General features: G+C 40.7%; 2 protein-coding genes across 4 annotated transcripts in view; one reads left to right on the top strand and one right to left on the bottom strand.

The window, feature by feature from the left end:
• The first annotated feature begins 1,371 nt into the window (after positions 1–1,371).
• INPP5F (inositol polyphosphate-5-phosphatase F) lies at positions 1,372–12,078 on the top strand. Of its 3 annotated transcripts, none has more exons than XM_011930262.1 (7): positions 1,372–1,424; positions 2,202–2,221; positions 3,555–3,626; positions 5,048–5,121; positions 5,686–5,814; positions 6,431–6,518; positions 9,578–12,078. In XM_011930262.1, exons 5-7 carry the CDS (start codon positions 5,727–5,729, stop codon positions 10,728–10,730), a joined length of 1,329 nt encoding a protein of 442 aa, XP_011785652.1. In that variant the 5' UTR covers positions 1,372–1,424; positions 2,202–2,221; positions 3,555–3,626; positions 5,048–5,121; positions 5,686–5,726; the 3' UTR covers positions 10,731–12,078. The 3 variants fall into 3 exon arrangements, with proteins under 3 accessions (XP_011785652.1, XP_011785651.1, XP_011785650.1); XM_011930260.1 differs by lacking the exon at positions 1,372–1,424 and adding an exon at positions 1,496–1,741; XM_011930261.1 differs by having other exon boundaries at positions 1,382–2,221.
• A 621-nt stretch (positions 12,079–12,699) lies between these two features.
• Positions 12,700–19,171, bottom strand: part of MCMBP (minichromosome maintenance complex binding protein) — a 64,926-nt gene continuing 58,454 nt past the window's right edge. The window contains exons 14-16 of the mRNA XM_011930307.1: positions 18,355–18,556; positions 14,908–14,996; positions 12,700–14,498 (exon numbers count right to left, since the gene is read on the bottom strand). Of these exons, the coding sequence (XP_011785697.1) occupies positions 14,372–14,498; positions 14,908–14,996; positions 18,355–18,556 (418 nt within the window). The 3' untranslated portion in view covers positions 12,700–14,371. The remainder of the gene's footprint in view (positions 14,499–14,907; positions 14,997–18,354; positions 18,557–19,171) is intronic.

Raw genomic sequence — 19,171 nt, 5'->3', positions numbered from 1 at the left:
CATTTGAACACCTGTCTCTATTAAATAGCTCTTTTGGGTGGAAATGGCCAGATTATCCAATAATCCTGTTTAACTTTTGAGAAACTGCCAAACTAATTTCTACAGTGGCCATGCCATTTTACATTTCCACCAGCAGTGTATTTCAGTACATTCCAGTTTGGAGGGTTCCAGTATCTCCAGTCTTTGCCAATACTTATTCACTTACCTTCTTTTTTTGCTAATTGTAGTCATCCTGCTTAGTGTGAAGTGGTATCTCATTGTGGTTTTGATTTGCATTTCCCTAATGACAAACCATGTTAAGGATTTTTTTTTTGTACTGCTGGCTATTTCTGTGTCTTACTTGGAAAAACATGTATTCAAACCCTTTGCCCATTTTTTAATTCGGTTGTTGATTTGTAAATAAAGTTTTTTTGGGAACAGGGCTGGGATTAGGGTCGGGTGAGTGAGGTACGATTATGCAACTACAGGGGTGTATTCTATCTTTACTTAAATGTTTGATGCTTTGTCCATAATATATTTTTGCATTTTGATTTTTAAAAATATTGCATTAATTGGTTGACAAAATTAATGACACCCTTTAAAATTTGTACCAGAGACCAGTACCTCCTCACTCACCTCACTGCAGTCCCAGCTGTGTGTAAGTATCTGGTGGAAAAACAGGCAAGCAGTTTGGAAATGCGCGGTCCCAGCAGGGAAGTAGGCCTGGCTGCGGGGTCCCGGCCTAGGGCATTGGGCGCTGGATACAGAGAACTGGGAACTGTCCAGCACGCCCGTGCCTGTCCTGGCCTTTTTCCCTTGCAAGGCTGAGCGCAGCTCTGTCCGGGCCACCCTAGACGCACTCCGGCGTGGCCAGGGCAGACCTCTCTGCCTTTCTTGTCCTTTCCCGCCCGTTATCGCAGGAAACCCCCGACTCTATTGACAGCGGGAAAGAGGCTCTGAGACTGGAGAGGCAACTGCGGACCTGCAGGGCCCGCGTCACCTCTCTGCGAAGCCAAGTGGTGTTCCCAACTTGCTTCCGTGCGCTCGGGCCGACTGCCCGGTCCATCCGTGGCAGTGGAGTGGCCAGGCACATGGCAGCCACTGTCCCTTAGACATGTGATGGCCTAGGGTCCAGACGCTCGGCGCGGTATCCTGGCCCGGCCTGCCAGCGTCCCTCTCCAGCCACAGGCACTGACCCTGACGAAGGCGAAGGCGAAGGCGCCGCAAACTCTCGCGGGAGCGGCCACCCTGGCGCCCCTCCCCCGCCGGGCCGGGGTCCGTGCCCTGCTTGGAAGGCTTAGGATGCGGAGGATGGAACGCGCATGCGCACCGGCCGCCAGCCGAGGCCGGAAGTGAGCGTCCGGAAGCTAGATGTGTCCCCTGGGCGTGACTTGGCACTGCCGCGTCGCAGTTGCCGCATTCGCCGCATTCGCTGCAGGCGCGAGGTTGGGTGCAGGCGGCTGTTTGAGCCTCGAGGCATCGACGGACGGACAGACGGACGGACTGACTGACGATGCCGCGCTCTCACAGGCCTCCACCTACCGCGCAGCGGGCTGCCACTGCCGCGGCAGCCGAGCCCAAGTCTGAGGGCGTTGTGGCTATGACTTTCAAGATTTTTCTCCTTTTTGCAGGACTTATGGTTAAAGTTCCTGTGGGGTTATATTTTTCCTGCAAATTACTTCTTTTCCAAAGTCTGATGTTGATGTCCCCGGAAGACAGCGGCTTTTACGCGACCATTGTCGCAGTGGTCGGGCTTCATGTGGTGCTGGCAATTTTCGTCTTCATAGTGTGGAAGGAGGGCTTGCCCCAGTGGCGGGAAAACAAAAACGAGTAGAGCAGCTTCTTCAGAGCTGCAAACGTGGGGGGTGGGGAAATACCTAAAGGGTTTTTCGTCTTGTTTCTTGTTCGTATTGAACGTGCTTTTATTTTTATTTTTATTTTTTTTTAAGGGGAAGGGTGGGTGGGGAGGGAATTAAATATTTACTGCAGCTAAGACTTCAGTAAAATTGGGGGTGGGGGGAGGGTTGACATTTTCCGACTGCCTGTTACGTGCCAAGTGCTTTTTGTTAAGGACATAATGTTTTTGACTGGGGATCATGTTTGGCTGATGTAAATATTAATGCCAAAATAGGAAGTCAGGGTGAGAGTAACACTGTAATTAGTAGTAGAATTTATTTTGTATTAAAATGTGTCGTGACGTAATTTTTATGGCTTGGCTCAAGCAACAATTTTCAGAGCTCACGTAAGTATCAATGCATAAAACTTAACTATGTTTTACAGTGTTATTTGCTATTATTCTCCATGAGGCTGCTTGGATCGTTGTCCTTTTCCCATTGATTAATTGGTTAATGCTCAGATTTTGGCTCCTAGAATTGATCTGTGTTTCCGGTCCTGGTATCTCATTATGTCATTTGTTGTATTTTTCGATACTGTACGTGCAAATTGAGGTGAATTTGTTATTTTAGATTAAGACTGTCAGACTCAAGGTACAACAAGGTGTCTCTGATGTAAAAAACTGCAGTTTAAGATTACGATAAATCCTTCCCTGCAGTACCTGTTAAACAGTGACCTCATTCTTACGCAGATTTAGACCATGGTTTAAGTTTCACCTACAAACACTTTTTTTCCACTATTATTTTCTGCTTGTATTTAGTAGCATTTTGATAAGGTCTAGGGGATAGGTATGAAATCCCAAGGGAGAAATGTCGTCTTTCTTACAGTGGAATTTGGAGACCAGTATAAGAATGCAGAAACATCTCTACCTTTTGCTGGAAAGGCTATTATTGTTAGATTAATATTAGACTAAAAGTTTCATTTTAATTCAGATTCTGCCTGTGTTATTTATTTGTAGATTTTATACTTTAAGAATTTTCTTGTTGGTAATTTTATAAGGATGTACATTTTACTGTAGTTTTGGTTTCATGGTTCATCAACACTTACTACCTGGATTCTGATTCTTATTTTCATAACTGATTTTAGAGTGGGTATAAACATAGCAAAATAGACTTAGAATAAGGGTGTTTGTTTATTGAAAGCCAAATAAATTAATCTATAATCACAAACATGCAAAAGTAGCTTGGACTTGTTCCATTTTTGCACATAAGTACTGTATTCATGTAAAAGTCTTTCAAAAGATGTATTCCACATGAATGTAAAGATATCCTGAATGTACAGTGTGTTATTTTGAAGATTAGATGTGAGATAATTTAGATTTCTCCCTTCTCACTCTCACGTTTTTCTTTTTTCTTCCCTTAACTATTTCTCTGTCATCCTCCAATCCCACCACTCCCCCACCTCAAATTATCCCATTTCCTGAGGGACTCCTTCCTCCTTTGGCTGCCTTTCTGTACTCTCCATCCCTCACTTCCCAGATCTGCGTTTCCTTGTTTTTTAAAGACTGTCCAAATGGATAGATTGTATTACATCTAATTGCAGTAGAACTCATTGATTCTCTTCTTTTTTTCCCCTCCCCCTGGCCAATTTTTTTGTCCTAAGTATCTCTGCTTTAGAAATATGCTTGGCAAAAACTGCAGATGAAAATGAAAGTATTAAACTCCTGTGTCATATTTGTTTAGCCTCATTGATGCTACTCACAGAGATGTGGATGTGCTGTTACTGCTTTCTAACTCTGCCTACTACGTGGCCTAGTAAGTTGCTTATTGATTTAAAGCTTTTGATTTTGTGTTTTAAATTTGAGTAAATTTTCTTTTTAGAAATCGTAAAAAAAAAATGAGAATATGGTTTTCTTATATATTTTATGAAACTTCATTGAACCCCTTTACCTTATATAACTGTTACGTCATTCTAACTCCCTTTTATCTTCATTGGTTTGAAAGCATGATTTTACAGTTAAATTAATACGTTTATGGTGTATTCTTTTGGCGTTTGGTATTGTTTCCTATATATCTCCCAGATTTTGATGTATTCCATACATTTTTATCACTAATGACCACATATCATTGTTTATATTACTATAGTAAAGTTTTTCCTCACTGTTAGGTATTAAATTACTTCCAATTTTTTGTTGTTACGAATAATGCAGTTGTCTTTATGCAGTAACGTGTCTGTGTGTGCGTGTGTGTGTGCATGCATCCGTGCACTTCTTTGGTTACAAGGGTATGATGAATTACGACTTCTGTGGTTTGTTGTCAGATTGATCTCCAGAAAGACCCTGAATGAATAAGCACTTGTTTCCCCACACCTTACCAGTGTTGTTCTAATTTATATTTACTAAGTGAATATTCACTTTAGTTTTGGCTTTGTGTAAACTGTTATTTTTTAGTCATTTGCCCAGATGCCTGTTGGCATATATCATATGGATTTTTCATTCTTGATTTTGGATATCATATTTAACAGTTGTATTGTTCCCAAATACAGTTTGTTTTTTTTTCTCTCTCTCTGCCTCCGTCCTTCCCTCCCTTCCTCCGTCTCTGTGTGCGTGTGTGTGTGTGCACGCGCGGACGCATTTGCCTTGTAGGTTAGGTTTTAGGTTTGTTTTCATTTTATATGAGTTTTTATAAAACTTATTTTAACCTTGTAGTTGCTTTTTTTTTTGAGACAGAGTTTCGCTCTTTTTGCCCAGGCTGGAGTACAATGGCATGATCTCGGCTCACTGCAACCTCCGCCTCCCGGGTTCAAGTGATTCTCCTGCCTCAACCTCCTGAGTAGCTGGGATTACAGGCATGCGCCACCATGCCCAGCTAATTTTGTGTTTTTAGGAAAGACGGGGTTTCTCCATGTTGCTCAGGCTGGTCTCAAACTCCTGACCTCGTGATCCACCCGCCTCGGCCTCCGAAAGTGCTGGGATTACAGGTGTGAGCCACCGTGCCTGGCCCTAGTTGCTTTTTTTAACTGTTAGATCTGTGAACTTATTTTCCCTTAGCTGTTGAACTATATGTTATTCTTGTTTCATTTTTAAAATAGTCCTTATGTTTAACATTTTACCCCAGAATGTATGTGCTTCTGTTAACCGTATGTATGTAACAGTTTGCAGCTACTGTGCCTGCCCTAACAAGCCAAATATGCTTTTGATTTAAATCCTCTTTTAACTTCATTTCTCTGTATCTAGTTATGATGATGAAGTTGATAAAGTAAACCAGTATCAACGACTAAGTCTAGAAGACCTGGAAAAAATAGAAATAGGTAAGTTTTAACTTACTAATCAAGTCATAAAAAGCAAATGCTGTTGTTTCCAAGAGGGGGTCAAATTATTTAAGCAAGTACCTGGTTTAAGTTTCACCTACAAATGCTTTTTTTCACTATTATTTTCCATTTGTTGTTAGTAGCATTTTGATAAGGTCTAGGAATACGTATGAAATCATCAGGCAGAAATGTCAGCTCTTCTTACAGTGGAATTTGGAGACCAGTATAACATCTGTTAGAAACCACAAAGGGATATTCCAAGCTGTCTACTTCTTAGAACTTCCTTTCTATTCGTTATGGGTTAGTGATGGATATAGTCTTATCATAATAACCGTATTCCTTTATTATTTACCTTGTGAAGATTACCCTAGGGATCAAGAAAGCTTAAATGATTGAGATTGAAAGAGTTTTTGTAGCTTTATCAAAGCAAATGGTCACCAGAAGTTTGTATTTTGTGTGCTGTCATTCATATTACAAAGAAAAATGTGTTGGGTTTTTTGAAGATAATAGAAGAAAATGTTATGTGAAAGAGTTAACTTTATACATATTCGTTTGGGTTTTTAGGCCCTGAACCCACTCTTTTTGGTAAGCCAAAGTTCTCCTGCATGCGACTGCACTACAGATACAAAGCAGCGAGTGGCTATTTCCACACACTGCGAGCTGTAATGCGTAATCCTGAAGAGGATGGAAAAGGTAAAAAGAGGAGATGAAAGTATTCAGTGAAAACTTTCTATTTATTCTTAAAAGCCCAAAAGGAATTGGGGACATTTCATATCATAACCAACTGAATGAGAGAGGGTCCTGGGAATAGCTTTGGAATATGAGACCTTGAAATAGCAGCTCTGTTTCCAGCAGCCCAGGGAGATGATCTGAATGTGTTACTTAGTTTGGGGCAAAGTTCTCTTTAGCAGGGGTTCTCAGTGAGTTTGGCCCCATCAGTGATCATATGGGTGTCAAGGCTTTTCACATGTCATGTTCTTTTCATTTGTAGCAGGCAGGAACCATGCCTGCCTTGTTCATGGCTGTTGCCTCGGCATCTGTCACAGTGCTTGAACAAACATGAGTTAGAACAAACTTTTAATTCCTCGATTTCATTCTTTTGTTTTTGTTCTTTTCTCTTAAAATTTTAGAACATCGTGAATCAGTGGGGAGAGTAGTGAACAGGTAGCAGTTTTCTATAAATCGAAGCCAATAAATTTGTATTTAATTATACAACCACAAATTTCATTCAGTGGTATATGGGTTAGAACTGCTATTTTTTTTAATATGTTCATGGAGAAATCGGCAAGCAGTTATATTTGGGTTGCAGATACCCTTCAGTGCATTGCAGAGATGCTGCAGATCACCAAGCAAGCCATGGGATTGGATGTACCCATAATTGAGAAGAAACTTGAGAGGTAAGCATACTGCTTCTCTCAAGAATAAAGGCATTCTTATCCAAAGTCTTATTTCTTTAAAATTCTTTGCAGGGGGAAAGGGGAGGAGATCACATTATGGTAAGGTGTTGGTATTTAGAGAGGTAAGGATCAAATTTCTGCGGATCAAAATACTTTTTAACATTCTTCACATATGCAATTTTCAGGTAAGTTTTAGACTTACAGAAGAGCTGCACAGGTAATTTAGAGGGTTTCCATATACCCTTCCTTTGGTTTCCCTTCATGTTACCCATTTATAACCATGGATCATTCATCCATACTTCAGAAAGTAACCTTGGCACGGTAAGATGAATCAAAGGACAGATTTCGCTTGGTGTTCACTAGCGTCCTTTTCTGTTCCAGGATCCAGTTGGGATTCCACACCGCATTTAGTTGTCTCTATAGTTTAGTGTTACTTCCTCAGTCTTGTCTTTTCTCTCATAATTTTGACATTTTTTAAGAGTACTGGTCAGCTGTTTTGTAGAACATCCCTTAATCTAGGTTTGTCCAGTGTTTTTTCCTGATGAAGCTGAGGTTACGCAGTCGGGAAGGACACCGCAGAAGCGATGTGCACTTCTCAGAGCCTCATGCTGTGGGGAGGGACGGCATGACGGCCTGTGTAGTAGTGTTGAGAATAAGCTTGGTTACTTGGCTGGGGTAGCATCTGCCAGGATTCTGCACTGCACACTTTGTGTCTTCCTCTTTATAATTGCTAAATATTTAGGGGAAAATACTTTGAGACTATGTAAATATTGTTTCTGTGTAAACTTAAGTCTATTCATTTTCATAACCATCGTGGATCTTGTCTATGGTTATTTATTCCTGTCATGATCTGTGGTGGTTTTTCTAATTCTCATTCCTTCTACACTTGTTAATTGGAATTCTTCTGGAAAGCCACTGTACCCAGTCTCTTGTACACATTTTTAACCTATACAGGTTAATAATCTTTCATTGCTAAAGATTGTATTTTACGCATTTTCCATATTACTGTAGAATTCATAACTACCATTTAAATAGATGCCTTCTGTGATCTGTTTGGAAATGTATTGTGTGGGTTCAGAACGTGGACCCTGTGACTCCTGGTTCTATCAATTACTCTTTAACCTTGGAAAACATACGCCTTTACTTCAGTTTTGTTGTCTGTAAGATGAGAGAAAATCCATGTCAGTGCATTGCATGAACTGAATGATAACGCACTTAGACCTGGCACACAGCTATTAAACCCAGTTGCCAAGAATTTTGGTTGCTAGCATTTTTTCCTCTTATAAAAAAGTCATGATAGATATCTTTGTCATGTATTACTTTCTCATGTTTAGGATAATTTCTTGAGAATATCATCCCCAGGTTGTGAATCTGGATTAAAAGACGTGAATATTTCACTTGTCCCTAACAGTGCCAAACTGATCGTCAGACTCCTTTAACCCTGCACCCACCTCCTTAAAGGTTATTGCTTATCCTCAGTTTCAGGAAAAACTCTGCAGACCCAGAGTTTCATTTTCTTCTTTTTTTTTTGAGATGGAGTCTTGCTGTCATCCAGACTGGAGTGCAGTGGCGCAATCTCGGCTCACTGCAAGCTCCACCTCCCGGGTTCCCGCTATTCTCCTGCCTCAGCCTCCCGAGTAGCTGGGACTACAGGTGCCCACCTCCACACCCGCTAATTTTTTGTATTTTTAGTAGAGACGAGGTTTCACCGTGTTAGCCAGGATGGTCTCGATCTCCTGACCTCGTGATCTGCCCGCCTTGGTCTCCCAAAGTGCTGGGATTACAGGCGTGAGCCACTGTGCCCGGCCCACCCAGAGTTTCATTTTCTTGAGTGATACAGCATTTAAAATATGCTTAGGATATCCCTCTAGGTGTGTTTAAAAGTTTTGATAGAGTAACACTGTCTCCACAAGTACTTAGGTAGGTGGTATTTTGCCAAGAGAATGGGTCTGAGAGCAAGTCCCTGCAAGGATTTTGCTGTCCTTGACACAACTCATGTGGCCACAAGCGATACATTTTTAACTCCTAAGTAAACTGATCAGAGGAAACATTGAAATTTTTTCTAAGTACTTTGTAAAGAAAATAGTGTGTTTTAAACATTAGGCTTTTGAATTTGGAAAAAGAATGCCTATCAACAGATTATTTCACATTTAAAAAGTGTGGCTTTTCTTTCTCATGAGCATCTGTCAGGTTTTGTGGTCCACATTCTACTAGTGAAGAGAGCCATTTGGCCAGAAGAAAATTGTTCAGACTTTTGCTAAAGAATTACTTTAACCCAGAATTTTTCTGTAGTATGCTCATGATCAGTGACCTTGCATGACCCAACAGGACAAATGCACAGACTGAGACATTTGTGGCAGATAGCATCAACTTTTCTCTCTTATTTATAGCTGTCAGGAGGGATACCAAAGGAGAGAAGACACAAAGAGTAATTGTGTTAAATGTCCCAAATCTTTTTAAAAATAAATTCAGGTAACCCACAGGACATATAAGAAAATGGAAGTCTTACCCCTCTCTCCCCGCACTACCTGAATTGAGCCACGCTGGGATGTGTCGAGATAACCTGAGTTCAGGTGCTGCAGATTCCCATTTATAGTCAGATGGTGGTGGTGCTAGACCCGCACCGCCCACAGTGGTAGCCACTCACCACATGTGGTTGTGAAGCCTTTTAGAATGCAGCTAGGCTGAATTCAGGTGTGCTGTAATTATAGAACACTACACATTGCCTATATTAAATTAGTTCAAAAAGGAGTATTAATCATATTTTAATATTTTTATGTTGAAATATTTTGTATATATTGGGTTAAATATTAAAATTAATTTCATTGCTGCTGTTTAATGGGGCTGCTAGAAAAATTGCAATTATGTATTTCACATATTTCTATTGGATAGCACTGTTTTAATGTCAACTCTGAGGGGTTATCTATCAGTTAGCAATGCAGTGTTCTCAAGAAGTTGGGACCAATTTGAATAAGTAAGTGTTTTCACTTATATTAATCACTGGAACTGGTATATTGGATTCCATGGGGGGTTAACTTCTTTTCTCTTCTAATTTGCAGGAAGAGCAGTAAACCTCACGAAGACATCATTGGTATCAGATCTCAAAACCAAGGTTCTTTGGCCCAGGGAAAGAATTTTTTAATGAGCAAATTTTCATCTCTAAATCAAAAAGTGAAGCAGACCAAATCCAATGTAAATATTGGCAACCTCCGAAAGCTAGGAAACTTTACCAAACCTGAAATGAAAGTTAACTTTCTAAAACCAAACTTAAAAGTAAATCTTTGGAAATCAGACAGTAGTCTTGAAACTATGGAAAACACAGGAGTGATGGATAAAGTTCAGGCAGAGTCTGATGGGGACATGTCTTCAGATAATGACTCATATCACTCTGATGAATTCCTTACAAATTCTAAGTCTGATGAAGACAGGCAGCTAGCTAACTCATTAGAGAGTGTAGGGCCAGTAGATTACGTTCTTCCTAGTTGTGGTATTATTGCTTCAGCGCCTCGATTGGGTAGTCGGTCCCAGTCTCTTAGCAGCACAGATAGTAGCATTCATGCTCCTTCAGAGATTACTGTTGCTCATGGGAGTGGGCTTGGAAAAGGCCAGGAGTCTCCTCTGAAGAAAAGCCCTTCTGCTGGCAACATACACATATTGACTGGCTTTGCCAAGCCTATGGATATTTACTGCCACAGATTTGTGCAAGATGCACAAAACAAAGTGACCCACCTAGCAGAGCCCAGGTCTGTGTCTCAGCAGACTAGTCAGGAAAGAAATCAAATGACCAGTGAAGTTTCAAACGAAGAAACCCAGTCAGAATCAACAGAACAGACACCTTCTCGGCCGTCTCAATTAGATGTCTCTCTCTCTGCAGCAGGCCCACAGTTTTTGTCAGTTGAGCCAGCGTGTTCAGTTGCATCTCAAAAAACCCCCAGCTCCGCTTCCAGCATGCTTGAACTCGAGACAGGGCTTCACGTAACTCCTTCTCCTTCAGAGAGCAGTAGCAGCAGAGCAGTCTCTCCCTTTGCCAAGATTCGAAGTTCCATGGTCCAGGTTGCTAGTATTACCCAAGCTGGATTAACCCACGGGATAAACTTCGCAGTGGCAAAAGTTCAGAAGAGTCCTGCAGAAGCTGAAGTCATTAATCAAGTCCAGCAAAATGAACTTAAAAATATGTTTATACAATGCCAGACACGGATAATTCAGATTTAGCTTTTAGCCATAAGAATCCTTCCATGGCTTTTATTTAAAAATAAGAAGTTTTTATCTCTTGGGGTATTTTAATTGTACTGTCTGAATCCAGGGATCACAAATTCTGTTCATTGGAAAGGGTTTTAAAAGGAGTCTGAACCTGAGTAGATTTCCAAATTTTAGAGCCAGGACTACAGAAGCGCATCATTCTAGAATGTGTAGACCTGAGTAGCTTATACACTACAGAGCACTTTGCTTATTTGAAAGTAATTCAGCAACAGGTCACTCTGGGATAAACTGAACCTTTTTTTTGGAGTGGGGTGGGTAGACTACATTAGTAGACACAAGGTCTGGACGTGCAGATGCTTAGGGGATTAGCGTTTTTCATAATTTGTTCTGTTTGTCAGTTCGTTCCTGTGTGTTACCTCGACAAATTACACATTTAGTTTTTAGTGACTAACATGTTACCAGAGCATTTGAATATAAAGCTATTTTAGTTTTGATGGCTTAACTATTCCCTGAGGGGTTGAGGGTTATTGACACTAAAGAAATGAATTCTCATTTGATCCTAATTTTCCCCATATTCTACTTGAACACATTAAAAACACTGCTGCCTATACAATGTAAACCTAGGAATATTCAGACTTGTCACACAGTAAACCTGAGACATCAGAGATGAATACCAGCACCTATTAAATTTCATTTTGCTGTTTTCAGGAATGTAAGAACACACATATATTGGCTACTGGAAATCCTAGAAGTCAGGTTTTAATTTATTCCAGGAGGGGCATCCTCGACATCTTATGTAGATGATCAACAACTTCAAAATTTAGTCTGGGCCAAGTGCAGTGGCTCACACCTATAATCCCAACACTGGGAGGCCAGGAGTTTGAGACCAGCCTGGGAAACATACTTCTCTACAAGAAAATACAAAAATTAGCTGGGCTTAGTGGTGCATGCCTGTGTTTCTAGCTATGCAGGAAGATTGCTTGAGCCCATGAGGTTGAGGCTGCAGTGAGCTGTGATTGTGCCACTGACCTCCAGCCTGGGGGACAGAGCAAGACTGTCTCAAAAAAATTTAGTCTGAAGCACAACCGTGCTGAATCTGTCTGACTATAACTCTGACCACACAGAACCAGGATTTGCCCCTGTAATCCCCATGGTAAGAAAGTTGTACGGCATATTCCAACAAGTATTGGTTCGTCTGGTATCTTTAGCGCTTTACTCTGTTGATGTGATTGATTTTCGGCTGAACATTATGTCTGTTGTAACTTTGATAAGCATTCCACTTTTGTTATTTATTAGTGGTATCTTTTTTTTTACGTGTTAAATCTTGTGATTGTTAAAGTACCATTGTAATTTAAAGTGACAAATGTGTATGAGAATTCCTTGTGTAACAGATTAAAGAATTTGTAAATGGGGCAAATTTACTATAACTGAACACTTGGTCTAGCTGTTGCATTTTACTCCTTTGAAGTATACTCATGATTTAAAAAGTAAAATGGATCAGAAACTATACTTGAAATCCAAACATTCAAAACTGAATGCTTTCTTCTACCAACTTTTCTTCCGGGTACTGAAAATACTAATAAGGGTTCCCAACATGGGAGAAAATACAACCCAACATTAGGTGATAAAATACATGTTTAAACTCCACAGAAACAGTTTTGAAAGAGATTTTTGAAAAGTTATTTTAAGAAGGCAAAGTTCCACGCAGCGTTACACAGGAGTCTGCTCAGTTTCCTGGCCATACAGGGTTAACGCTACGCCTTACATTAGAGCAACAAACTTGACTGTCCATATGATTTCTGCAGCCAAGCGCTGCACTCCATTCCGCTGCCTGGGTGGGCCTTGAGCAGGAAGGTCCCTCTTGCACCACCTCTTCACTTCAGTTCACCTCTCTCATGTCTTCCACCAGGAGGACATGGCCTTTTCCCACACAGATCACATGGGATGGTGAATCTTATCATTCATGAAAAACAGCCCAAGGTACTGGTAATTTGGGAAGTTTTATTTATTGGAAAGATTCTTTCAAGGGAACTTTTCTGCAAGACCAAGCAATGTATGTATTTTTCTTTGGTAAATTACAATTTACATTGGCACAAAAAACACGTGACTAATCTACTTTGCTGTAGGACAGTTAAAGAAAATGTATTTTATCCTCACAAATCCAGGTTAAGCCTTCGTTTTATTTCTAAAAGTTTAAGGAAGGTCTAGTCTACCAGTTATAAAAATGAAAACCAGTTAAACTCTAATATAAACATTATTTACATTAGTTTATAAAAATAGATTTGCGTTTAGGAAAAGTTGAACAACTAGTAATTTTTACTTCAGTTATTAGGTACAATGAATTCCTTGATTTTTCAAGGCTGACCCTGTTTCCTTGGTTAACAATGTCAATTTAGGCCTTATAGGAAAAAATGTAAGCGATCCTTTATCTGTCTCCAACTAGGAAAGTTACTTCATACCATTGCCAGCTTAAAAAGTAACGTCCTAACCTTTCTGAAGATTCTGGTTGCCATAACCATGCTACTATAGTCTGTTAGTTTGCTCTATTGAAACTAATTGGTCTGGAGAAAACCTACCTGCAGCTGTATGAGGCTGTTACTGGAGTAGCAGATGTTAGCTGATCTAATATACTTGGAACCAACGGATGAACCTACATAAAATGCCAAAAATCCAATAGAATCAAAGCAACTACATGACATTAAGAAAATAAAAACTTTCTAAAGGGGGTATTGGTTTTTAAGCTTACTGTTTTGTTTTCATATTTGGACACAGCTTTGTAGCACAGCATTCCCTTATGCATGGTTCTCACATGCACCGGGATAGGAGAAGACAGACAATGTAGTGTCTCAGTTTCTTTTGCCCCCAGAAGCTACATTCATTTGCCATTTAAAGGACTCTTATTCAGAGATTGTCCTTGGATGAAAAAAATGGTGATAACACTGACTTATTCAAATTACTTGGCAAGGTAGATTGGCAACCTTATAGTCCCCCAGATTTTTGGAAGTATTACTACTGATCCATAAAATACAAAAGTCTGGGAACCCCTGCCATGTACAAGTCTAGTTTTGCAAGGGGCTGACAAATGTTAAGTGGGAAAAAGTTTCTGTGGCCTAACATCTGGGAAATGACAGTACAGAATTTTATGTAGTCACGTGAATCAATGGCAAATACGCCTCCGTTCCCCAAAGATGGACTACTGGACGCACCCCAACCCAACCCAACCCACTGGAAACTGGAAAAGCAGAGAACTGGAAACCCTAAGGAATCCGAAGCATGATACCTCTGACTTTGAAACTGCAACAACCTTCTTCATTTCAGCATTTCAACAGTCTGGCCTATGACTCAGCTGAAGCTAAGGAAAAGGTATAATCAGCAACATTATCAATATTAAACTTTTAATATCAAATACTTTTTTTTACATCATTACTAATTTATACAATTATAAAACAAACTTCAAAAGCTCCATGAAATCAGTAAGGTAAAAGTCCTTACTGAGTATCATATAAACATCAGATGTTACCAGGCTTGATTTCAGGAAATGTCATTGGTTTGTGATAGAAATTACCTATAAAACAATGTGGTATAAATGAACATCTGAATTTTACAATCATGTGGCTACAATTTGCCCATTACTCTTCATAGGCATCAGATCTTTAAAGTTCATTTCCATTCACACATTTCTGCTGCTGAAGCCTCGTTCTTCTTAAAGACTCTAGCTGCTTTGCTCTCAGCCATCGTTCTCTTGACAGCGTTGTCTGACCAGCACTGAGAGACAGACACCTGGTTGGAAACACAGAAACAAATTTAAGTCTAGAGCTAGGAAAGTAAGTTTTAAAATTTTTTAAGACCTAGGAATACTTGGTGAAAACACAGACCATGTTAGGAGACAAGACCGTCTGGCAGTTACACACACGGCAATAGCCAAGTCAGGCTTCTACAAAGAAAGTGTTGAAGAGTCAGAATTGGAGGGTGGCTCACTCTTTGAAGCTTAGAGAACAAGCAGCATGCCTGTTCCACCGAAGAGATCACCAGCCAAACTCGATTCCCCCTCAATGAGCCCTTTCATAACAGCGTTTTTAAAAGGCAAAGTTCATTTCCGTTTTTAGAAGTCTGCCTCAGTTACTGCTGGATAACTCAGAAGACTTACATACACAAGCTTACTGAAAAACGATGCACATGTGCCACTTACCGAGCCACCACAAGCAGCTGGTGAAGATCATCAGCAGTGATGCTCTGAGGGTCATTCTTCCGCATTTCCACAAAGTCATCTTCAACTGCCTTTATCAAGAGTAAATGTAAATGATGTGCATTTTTGTAAGGAAGAGAAAATGAACATGGTTCCTTGACTGATATAATAAGGTGCATGTCAGCCTCTTAGACAAAGGAGGCAATATAGGTGAAAGTACCAAAGCGTATACATCAATAATGCTGCTGATGAAAATAAAATAATGAAACTCAGATTCATTTAAGGTCAAGCAAAGATATAAATCAGCAACTGGCATAGGAAACAATGCTTTTCAATAAAGGAGGAGTGATGTTAGTGAAAATGGCAGAGAAGGGACTGCAGAAAACTGTCTCTACTGTTAACACTGATCAAAATCAGCTTTTTAAAAACTAGAAATCAGAGCACACTTGCAGCAGTCCAGAGAGCATTTATGCCAGAAAACCAGGTGATTATGGGGAGAATGCTGAGCCTTGCGGCGTTTAACGTGTCCTACACTCCTATATTCCAACCCCTTCCCCTCCAGGCGGTAATTAACAGCTTCTTCAAAAACCAACAGCCTGGCAGCCGCCGGAGAGAGAACAGGGCTAGGGCTCCTTCAAGGTGCCATTCCTGGAGAACTGTCATCTGACCACCTGTCTGGTGGCTCCCTGGAAGGACCCATTTGCAAGGCTGTCTTTATTTAACGTGACTGGAAGCCTGTCTACTATGAACCACCTCTTTCCCCAGGGCATTTATCAAAAACAATCAGAAGAAATTATCCATCACCTTAGCTACCTGAGACACTGGGTAACAGTTGTGGCAAACAACAGACTGACCCAAACCCTTAAACAGAAAAGCTAGCTGAGAAATGAGATGTCCACAGAGGGCTCTGAAAACCTCACGTCTGTAACTCCGAGGAACTCGGAAGGCTGCAGACATGCTCAGAGACCTTAAACTCCCACCTCTGGATACCCTGGAGGCTCTGTGCGAGCAGGAAACGAAGGCTAAGGCAGGCTTGTAAACTGTATGGCTAAGTGTTGAAGGGTTGCCCCAATTTTTATTTTTATTTATGATTATTATTCACCCTTAGACTGAGAGACTGACTACTTCCTGGCATTTAAGGAAATTTCTTTCCAATCATTAACCATAAAACTAACAGAGCAGAGACTTCAGTGCCCACATGTGACAAAGATACAGACTTTATAGGATTAGTCAAAAAAGTTACTAAACAACCTACCAACAGTAACAAATAGCAACAACAAGAAACCCTAGGGAGGTTTAATTTCCAGAGTCTAACTTCCCAGGCAGAGTTGTCATAATATATAATTTAAAATGTCTGGTTGTGGCTAGGTGTGGTGCCTCACGCCTGTAATCCCAACACATTGGGAGGCCAAGGTGGGAGGACTACTTGAAGCCAGGAGTTGATCAGCCTGGGTAATAAAGCAATAACCTCATCACCACAAAAAAAAGAAAAAAACAAAAAACTTTAGTTGGGCACGGTGGCGCACACTTACGATCCCAGCTACTGAGGCAAGAGGATTACTTGAGCCCAGGAGTTTAAGGCTGCAGTGAGCTGTGCTTGTGCTACTTACTATTCCAGCCTGGGTGACAGAGTGAGACCCTCCACTGACCAAATAAAATGTCTGGTTTTCAACAAAAAAGTACAAAGAAACCAGAAGGTATGGCTCACACTTTGGGGATAAGGGAGTCAGTAGAAACTGTCCCAGAGGAAACTCAAACATTAGACAAAAAGACTCTAAATTGGCTATTTTAAACATTCAAAGAACTAAAGGAAACCACATAAAAAGAACTTCAGGAAAATACGAGAATCACCAAATAGTATCAATAAAAAGAGAAATAATTTTTTAGAAGGAAATAAAATTTCTGGAGTTGAAAATATAGTAAAAATTCTCTATAGAGGTACTCAGATTTGATCAGGCAGAAGAAAATCACTAAACTTGAAGATAAGTTCACTGAGATTAGTCTAAGAACAAAAAAAGAAGAATGAGGAAAAATGAGCAGAGGCTTGAAGACCTGTGGGATACCATTAAATGCACCATCAGATACATAGTGGGGGTGTCCAGAGGGAGAGGAGAGAGAAATGATGCGGAAAGAAACATGGCCAAAACCTTCCCAAATTTGTTGAAAACTTCCCCAAAATGTGAATTATTCTGCACCTCCCAGAAGCACAGCAAACTCCATGTAGGATAAACTCAGAGATCTGCACACAGACACGCCATAGTCACAACTGTCAGAAGCCAGAGAATCTTGAAAGCAGTGACAGAAAAATGACTCAGTGTGTACAAAGGATCCTCATCAGAAACTAGCTGGCTTCTCAGTAGAAACCAGAGGCCAGAAAGTGGTGGGAGGACATATTCGAAATGATGAGACAGACTATAAACCAAGAATTCTACATCCAGCAAAACCAGCCTTAAGGAGAAATGAAGACATTCCCAGATAAACAAAAACTTAAAAGAGGGCTGGGCGTGGTCACTCACACCTCTAATCCCAGAATTTTGGGAGGCCAAGGAGAGAGGATCACTTGAACCCAGGAGTCCGAGACTAGCCTGGGCAACACAAGGAGACCCCTGTCTCCACACACACACACATATATCAAAGAATTAGCCGGGCACAGTGGCACATGCCTGTGGTCCCAACTACTCGGGAGGCTGAAGTGGGAGGATCGCTTGAGCCTGGGGGGGCTTGAGGCTGCAGTGAGCCACGATCACAACACTGCACTCTAGCCTGGGTGACAGAGCGAGACCCTGTCTCAAAAAAAAAGAATTTGCACAAGTAGACCGCCATGCAAGAAACACTAAAGGCAGTTCTTCAAGCTGAAATGAAAAGATACTAGTAACATGAACCCACATGAGGAAATAAAGGTTGCTGGTAAAAGTGACTGCATAGGCAAATAGAAAAAAACAGTACAGAAGTCTTTTCTGTTTCTAACTTTTTTCTCTAAAATTAGACAACTGCAAAAGCAGTAATTCTAAATGTGTTGATGTACATACAATGTGTAGAGAGGTAACTGTATGACAGCAGCACAAGGGAGAGGAGAAGGAACGGAATTATAAAGGGGCAGTCTTTGTATATTATAATTAAACTGGCATTAGCCACACAAATTTTTTTTAATTAAAAATAACTAAACTGGCATTAATCCTTAATAGATGATTATATTAACATGTTAAGTTTATCCCCCTGGGGCGGGGCAGCCACTAAGAAAGTAACTTCAAGAAACTTCAAGGGATTAAAATGGGACACTGGAAAATATCTATTTCAAACAAAAAGACAAAAATGGAGTAACAGAGGAATAAAAAAAGACACGACAGAAAACAAATAGCAAAATCACCTCATCAGTAATTACGGTAAATGTAAACTGGCTGCATACTGCAATTCAACACAGGAATATCCTTTATTTTAACCTAGACATACCTTGGTTATTTCATCAGATATGCTATATTCCAAGAATCTCAAAAGGGTTAGATAAATGCGGAATTTGTTCAGCACGGAAGGCAGCACCGCTGAGAGAAGGCTGTTCATGTACTCTTCCATGTTTGGTGGAATTAGCTGGGGCTGTAAGTGAATCTGGCAGTCTGCCTGAAAAGAGAAGAAGTACACTGTATTTTCTGAGTTCCTAAATTAAATCTACATTTTTAAAGAAAGATGCATCATCTCTGTCAGCCCCTACAGGAATTAGAAAATACCATTTATTATTTAGGAGGAGGGAATAATTTTGTGTGTGTGTGTGTATGTGTGCAAGACAGGGTTTTGCTCAGTCGCCCAGGCTGGAGTGCAGTGGTGTGATCACAGCTCACTGCAACCTGCCTCCCAGGCTCAAGCGATCCTCCCACCTCAGCCTCCTTAGTCGTGGCACCACAGGTGCACGCCACCACGCCTGGCTCATTTTTGAAATTTTGTAGAGACAAGTTTTGTCACATTGTCTAGGCTGGCCTCAAAGTCCTAGGCTCACACAATCCACCTGCCTTGGCCTCCCAAAGTGTTAGGATTATAGGTGTGAGCCACTGCACCCAGCGAGAATCTATTTTTAGTATTACTTTACATGCTTTATAACTACCTCAAAAATAATTATGAAAGTTAGCTTTGGGCCGGGCGCGGTGGCTCAAGCCTGTAATCCCAGCACTTTGGGAGGCCGAGACGGGCAGATCACCAGGTCAGGAGATCGAGACCATCCTGGCTAACCCGGTGAAACTCTGTCTCTACTAAAAAATAAAAAAAAAACTAGCCGGGC

Source organism: Colobus angolensis, unplaced genomic scaffold, assembly GCF_000951035.1.
Source record: "Colobus angolensis palliatus isolate OR3802 unplaced genomic scaffold, Cang.pa_1.0 Scaffold85, whole genome shotgun sequence".
Lineage (NCBI taxonomy): Eukaryota > Metazoa > Chordata > Mammalia > Primates > Cercopithecidae > Colobus > Colobus angolensis.
Note: the sequence above shows the minus strand (reverse complement) of the source record. Positions and strands in the feature narration are given on the sequence as shown.

Bases quoted from the DNA above. Each gene is read 5' to 3' on its own strand.
- INPP5F (XM_011930260.1), top strand. From the start codon at position 1,580: ATGACTTTCAAGATTTTTCTCCTTTTTGCAGGACTTATGGTTAAAGTT. The intron at 5,122-5,685 runs GTAAGTTTTAAC...TTGGGTTTTTAG, and splicing joins CCTGGAAAAAATAGAAATAG to GCCCTGAACCCACTCTTTTT. The intron at 6,519-9,577 runs GTAAGCATACTG...TCTAATTTGCAG, and splicing joins ATTGAGAAGAAACTTGAGAG to GAAGAGCAGTAAACCTCACG.